This window comes from Chanos chanos, chromosome 2, assembly GCF_902362185.1.
Source record: "Chanos chanos chromosome 2, fChaCha1.1, whole genome shotgun sequence".
NCBI classification, from domain to species: Eukaryota; Metazoa; Chordata; class Actinopteri; order Gonorynchiformes; family Chanidae; genus Chanos; species Chanos chanos.
Genome location: NC_044496.1, coordinates 22,016,187 through 22,023,605, shown reverse-complemented (window position 1 = coordinate 22,023,605; position 7,419 = coordinate 22,016,187). Strand labels below are relative to the sequence as shown.

The 7,419-nt window shown below is 39.7% G+C and overlaps 1 protein-coding gene across 1 annotated transcript; it reads right to left on the bottom strand.

Annotated features, from left to right (window-relative positions):
• Positions 1-1,660: 1,660 nt before the first annotated feature.
• rrad (Ras-related associated with diabetes) lies at positions 1,661-3,711 on the bottom strand. Its single transcript, XM_030766646.1, has 5 exons — positions 3,676-3,711; positions 3,062-3,439; positions 2,615-2,688; positions 2,256-2,460; positions 1,661-1,938 (listed from the first exon to the last, which is right to left on the bottom strand). Exons 2-5 carry the CDS (start codon positions 3,423-3,425, stop codon positions 1,661-1,663), a joined length of 921 nt encoding a protein of 306 aa, XP_030622506.1. The 5' UTR covers positions 3,426-3,439; positions 3,676-3,711.
• Positions 3,712-7,419: the final 3,708 nt, after the last annotated feature.

The window sequence follows — 7,419 nt, the reverse complement described above, 5'->3', positions numbered from 1 at the left end:
ATTCCATGTTGCATATTAAGCCGAAACGTGTTTTAGGAGCATGTATGCAACTGACAAAAGAGGACATCTACACAGTTGGTTAAATGTGCGCGAAAAATGACTCCTCTCAAATTGAAATAAGTGAGTTAAATAGTAAGCCCCGCAGGATCTTCAGGTGAACAGCTAATTTAAGTCCTATCACGTAGCGTGCAACAGAGCAACTTAATGGGCAGAGGAATAGCCAGTTCCCCTTTCTTTTCATTTCTTTTCTTTTCTTTACTATACACTGGTCTTTAATCACACAAATCCTCTATTTCAAGATTAAATAATTATTACGATAAAATAGTGAGTTCATCAAGCCGCCACATTTCAGAACACAATAAAATATAGACACCTTTTAAATCAGACTGCCATGAACTGACTGAGTTTGCTTTTACTAAATATGACCATACTAAAACAAAACAGGTTGAGGCTGGCATGCATCAAAAGAATAATTTTGCGTTATCCGTCTTAGTACAGTTCAAAGAAACAAACAAATCTTCATTTGAACACTCGTGGAAGGATTAGCTGCTCTTGTCGCCTTTTACCAAGTGCATTTTATGCACATACGTAAACGTAGTGTCCCATTTTACGGGAAATAATCTTCACTCACCTTCTTGTAGAGACGTCTACACTCTCCCTGAGCAAGAGCGGAATGGTTTACGGTGGTGTGGAAAAAATACAGCATCTCCCAACGTTTAATGTTTAACTTCTTTAATTTCACTACAAATCGTTCAGCTTGCTTGTTTCCTTTCGTAAAATGGTTGGTCAACAAGCCTCCGGATACTTCAATGTTTGCATATGCATGAGGACATAAATCACCAGTTACTGAGGTTATGTTCCTTAAAAGCATATGGATTAAAAGCATTCTTTGCATGAGGAAGAATGTCAGAATAAATCAGAGTTTGAGATTTATTTTATTATAAAATTTCATTGTAAACATTGTAACAAAATTAACTGAATATTAAATGGAAGTGCAAATCAACTTTTTTTAACTGCTCACAACACAATATGATTTTATTGCTTCTACTTCATTCATTCACACTTGGAGCTTAAATTTCAGTACAACAGAATATGTCTAATATGAAGCCCCTTATTCTGAAAGCCCAGAATATCTCGATTCCTGTATCTTGCCTGAGGTACGGGCCTGCGTACTCAGTTTCAAGTAAGTATGATTCCAGATCAACAGCAAATATTCGTTGTGCTCACATCAAGCCCTGGCTCCAAGATATGCCCACATAAAAAGTTAACCCCCATTTTGGAGATTTATGTATTATAGCTACTATCTTAGCTGACACAAACGGACACCATTTTTCCCCCAGTATGAAGGCAATTCCATAACTTTCTGTTTGAAATAAACAGCCTTTGTGAATTCACTTCCTATTTACATGGGGAGAAGTTCCACAGCTACACATATTAAGGCAGCAAAAGACGGGAAATAAAAACATATGAACTTAAAAAGCCTCATGCAGATCTAACAATATGGACTTGTCAGTTTTGTCCTATGTGATCATATTTATTTTATATTATAAAATATGTAAATATATCTCTGTACAGCTTTAGAAGTCCTTGAATTAGTGCTAAAAACACACAACATCTGGTCTTGGTGGCCACTGAGAGAGTAAAGCAGTCCTGCTTTCTTTCAAAGTACCGTGAGGTCATGGCAGGATTTTGATTTCTGCCTAAAGGCCATTTTCTTGTTCTTCCGAGCCACCATACGACCCAGGAAGCGTTTGGCCTTCTTGCTGATGCTCTCACGGCGCTTGCAGTTGGCCATGCGACGGGCGTTGTCCTCTTTGCTGTCTTTGCGCAGACGGATTTGCCGAACAATTCCCTCAAAGAGGTCACGCACGTTGTGATGTAGAGAGGCAGAGGTTTCAATGAACTTGCAGTCAAACACAACAGCACAGGCACTGCCCTCTACAGGGGAAGGAGACAGGAGAGAAGATCAGGTGCATGTAAGAATCAGTCCCTTACAGTTAGTGTTAGTACTCAAGAGACAGTAGCTTCAGTGTCATCATTACTATGTCTCTCAGCTACTCCAGAATGCCCCCAAGAGGGCTTAGGTCTGTTTACTATGCCATATCTACACTGACAAAGTACCTATGATACAGCCACCTGGTCACAATAACATTATGTTGATGGATAATATAGTATTATTATTAGAAATGCCAGCAAATGCCAGCAATCTTAGATGTAGAATATCAGCAAAAAAAGTAGAATTAACAGTGACCTACCGTCGACAGACACCTCTCTGGATCGCACCAGATCGCTCTTGTTTCCAACTAGAATGATGGGAATATTTTCAGACTGACGAGCCCTGCGCAGTTGAATCCGAAGCTCTGACGCCTTCTCGAAGCTCGACTTGTCTGTTACAGAGTACACGATGATGTAGGCATCTCCCATGCGCATGCACTGATCCTTCAGCCACTGGCTGTTATCCTGAGGGATTATGCCATCATAAGGGAGTATATCAGTCAGGGTACAACAGTGCGGTAATGTGTCTTATAATACTGCGTTCTTTCACTGAAACCAGTTAATGTGAAGTTTGTTAATGCCACTGAAACTGTTTTAAGATGGGAAATCAAATGCTCACCTGTTCCCATATGTCATACAAGAGGATGGATGCTTCTTCCTCGTCGACAATAATCGATCTGTCATATGTGTTCCCTGAAACAAGAACAGGAAAATATCAGAATACCTAGTTAACATATGACAAGTGTAAATAACAGTTTTACTGAGCTCCCAGCTGACATAAGCACATTTGTCTTACTTAAAAAGCTTTCAATTTTGTTTTATAATTTTATTTTCATTTTATCAGTTGCTGTCATTTGATATAGCGCTAAACAGCAAAAGCTCTATGTTGGTTACAACTGAATGATAGCGAGAGTAATCAATATGCTTCAGTCTGTTAGCCCGGAGAGCATTTTCCGTTTGCCGTAAAGCATAAACTCCATGTGGTTACACCTTACAAATACCTTCATGAAGAAGAATCAATCTGGATTTTGACTCTTAGGTATCTATCAGCGTAGTAAAATATTACCTGCGTCTTCGCAATCGTGATTGTCCTCCACTCCTCCGAATATCCTGGCCAGACTGGTTTTCCCAACACCGTGTTCACCAAGCAGAACCACTTTGTACACTGGCCCTTCACAGTCACTGCCGCTGGAGATGACCGAGTCGGATGAATCGGAGACGCTGTCTCTGTGCTGCTCCCCAGGACTGTACGATGTGCAGCGCATGAGGTTGGAGAGTTCGCCAGTTTGCGCCGACGGCATTGTTGCGCGTAATTCGCGGTCGTCTACAGGCATGCTTCTTCTGTGCAAGTTCTGAAGGTGTACTGGAAACGGCATGCTCCCTCTCCTTTTATCCATGTTCCGCAACTTGTCACCTTTGTTCAAAGTCATGACTTCAAACCTGTCTGTGTAACAGAGTGTCGCGTTAATACTCTCCCTTCAGATTATGGGCTGTATGAAAGAATAAACTATTACGCTAAAGATGGTATCTTTCTTTGTAAATACTGATAATTAAATTAAAATTACAACAAATTAAGTAACTTTATCACAGGCTACATGTATGCAATAAATATGTATTCTAACGAAAACCACAGCTAAAACCAGAGATGGAAATTACAGCTCTCTAGGTGAATGGACCTACATGTGTAGCTTCCAATATCCTCGACACGTTGCCAAAAATCCAGTATCCAACAATCCCTCGTGTTAGTTCCTTGCGTTATTCTCCCTCGACGTGAGTTTGTGCTCTGAGAGGGGACAGATCCCGTATTTATTGCTCTGCCGAACAACTGACGTAAGCGCGAGGCAGGGCTTGCCTGGGAGAATCACGTATCTCCTTTTAGTAGTAATATCAGTCAGCGGGTAGAGAGAAGGGGGGCAGTGGAGGAAAGCAGCCCGGATTCCAGTTTGTCTCATGAGTAGCCTACGTGATTCAAAATTCTGCGCGGGCGGCCGGTAGAGGGGGTCTCCCCACCCCCAATGGTGCTGATGTAATGCTACCTGCCAACTAGTCAGTGTCCGAGAATAGGAAATAGATGACATGTAAGATATGTGAGATTCAGTCTTCATTTTAATATGTAGCGCAATAAATCAGCAAACGCACAAATATGTTTGCTGTTACATTTAATAATCTAAAATGCTCATTATTAGAATTTTTGAGTCACGTAGTGAAGGCCTACTAATGAGACAAAAGGAAACAGTTGTTTTCCTTCATCTCTCCTCTGTCTGCTCGCTAACTGACCTTACCCTACTCAAATACGTACACGGACGAATGAGGTCGAAATAAAGGACACTTTGTCGTCAAATGACGCTTGCGTTTACGCTTTCTGAAGTTCCTCCTATTTTAGCCAAACAGTGTTAGCTAGTGCAACACAGATGATTTGTTGCCTCCAGACTATGTACAGATTTGCATTTACACTTCTGTCAAAAATAAGTGGAGCCTGACTTGTGATGCTGAGGAATGTAGTCCTCCGCAGTTCTGCGGGCGAGCAAGGTCGTTCTTTCATCTTGATGTAGGCTAACCTGATCTTACCTGCAGAGGAGCACCAGGGAGCCTGATGTTATGTTGCCATCTAGCGCCCAATAAACAGGCACACAGCGTATAGCGGACTTGCACTAAATTTTATTTGTTTCATCATCTAAGTACACCCGTGAATATTGCTCTGTTGAATGTGTTAAGTATTGTCAATAACTTACCCTTCACTGATGGTCCTATAGTCATATTTCAATTATACATTCAAAAGGTATATGTAAGGACAATACTGTATATTGGGATATGTAAACTCATGATCATAATAATGAATAGCCTATAATAATAGGAAAAATGAAGTTCTACTTTGATATCTGATTGGTCACAAACATGCATGGAACAATCACACCCCCAATTATCGGCAGACAAGATGTTACCATGGAAACCACCACAGCATTTTAAGTTCAACCTTGAAAGCATGTCCAAAACCTTTCACATTACCAATTCCAGATGGAAAAACAAATACTCCTCTCGAAGACACTGGGTGTGTCATTGTATTTACAGGAGCTGAAAACAGTTGCATTGGGAAAGGCCCCTGCGGAAGAGCCGTGAATATGCTCCCATCAGGAACAGATCCTGGACACAACTGGTCTGTCACTGGTCTGTCACTGCTTTTACTCAGGTCCCTCTACTTGTATTGACACCACAGGACATGCAGTGTGTGTCACAGCAAAGAATACTGTAGCACTCCGTCTTATTTTGTTAGGCTATAGGCTACCTCTTTCAGCTAGAGTGGGAAGAACAGTGTTATCTCAGTCTTTGAAAGAAAAGACAATGTTACCTCATTATGGACAAGTGTTAAATTTACTCCCTGTTTTCCTCTATTGCATGTATATACAAATGAGTGTGGAGGTGGGGATGTTTACCTCAGTTCCAATAACAGAGGGAAGACTTGGCGATAGACTGTTCTGTCTGAGGTGACTCATTGTTTACTAGATCTCTCTGTTCTACTCTTTCATTAGCATTGCATTGACCTGAGTGGACACTGAGCAGTTTTAGTTTTGCTCACAGGCTTTTGTTTATACAGTCAGATGGCTGACACACTTGAGAGATGTCTTCTACATGCCATGGTTTATAGACATAAATTTGTGTCTACATCTCAGAGTATTTGAGCTCCGGACACTTTGTATATTCATATCACTATTCTGACTCATTGATAGCATAGCACACACACACACACACACACACATATCGGAATCTATGACTGAAACATTTGCTCATGGACAACTTAATTAAATTCCATTGAAGACCATCTCTACTCACAGATTTCAGAAGTATGAAAGACCAAATGAATCATGCACTCAGTACATATCTTTAGCTGGCCAAAGAAAGTTTGAGCTTATTTACAGTAATTTTCTCTAAGTAGTTCTCTCTGTTCTGGCTGATGAGCTCTGAAGAGACAATAGAAACTGCAGGCAGTTTTCTAATGAATGGAGAATAGCTATACTATCTTGGAAAAGTGTTCTATTACAGGTGTTTGAAATGATACTTTTTTGTTTTTTTCTCAGAAGATGACACTAGTTATTGACATAACATAGCTAGACTGCAAATATCCAAAAGATATCCGTCTAAATTAAGTTCCTCTCCAGTCTGCAAATTAAACTCCAAAATTAATTTATGATCCATGTCAGTCATTAACATTTTCATTTTTATCGGGTAGCCAGTACATTTACATTTCTTTTTGACTGTATTAACATAGGGACTTAGATAGTGTGATTTCTGTTCCATTTCATATTCTTGTTCTGAGCGCTTCATCCTCTTGTTCAGAGAGATTTGTAGATTAATACTGCCACCTGGTGGACTCTTTAATCCTTTTCCCTAAACCATACAAAGCCCTTAAGGTTATTTGACACACTCTTCCTTTTTAAACCCATGAAAAATCTTTCATAGGTACATAATAAAGTACATGTCTGACCATTTGATTAGTTTCATAGAAAGAGTTTCTAGGTTCTCACAACCTCTGTGCTCTTGTTGCTTTGCACATACAGCAAAAGAGTTGCCAGTGTGCCTTATATACCACAGATGCACTGTCCCCAGGTATTGTTAGGAAAGAGATATTTTTCATTACTAGAGCTTTGTTTAAGCCACTTTGGGTAGCACTTACCCTAAAGAAACTGGAACAATCACTTGACTTTTATCAATATACTGTAGGCTTTTGGTGAGAATACACATCATGAGTACGAACAAGTAAAAGTTATTTGTACTTTCTATCGTACAAGCACACTCAAAGACAGCTGTGCCATCCAGAGACAACAGAAAACATTACATATATTTAGCTAAACACAACACTCATTACTGAATTGAATGTTTCATAGTGGTTTGTTATTATAAATGTATGCATTCATTTGTTATGCACTAACCGAATTTTCCTATCCTAAATTACTGACACTCATATTTATATTGAAAGGGATATAGGTAAACTGAACGCAGATGAAAAAACCTTATAGCAGAGGATGGTTTCGATCCATCGACCTCTGGGTTATGGGCCCAGCACGCTTCCGCTGCGCCACTCTGCTCCTTCTGTACAAGGAGGGGAAATGTGTGCTTTCACCCACAGGAGCAGTACATGAACACAAACAATGCACAGTCTGACTGTACCCAAAAAGAGAGGGGATGTGAAGAACAATGACTCCCATTACAAACACAAAGCCTTGACTCTTTGGAGCACAACACAAACTATACATTTAATAGCCAACGTTTAATGAGGTCATAAAAGAAATGTGTTATTTAAGAAAAATGTGATACTGAAAAATATAAAAATACAGGTTTTGATAGAAAGCATCGCTTTAAGATTTAAAATTTAAAAACATTTAAATATATATTTTATTTGATTATGTGCATTTTAACATGCTACACTGT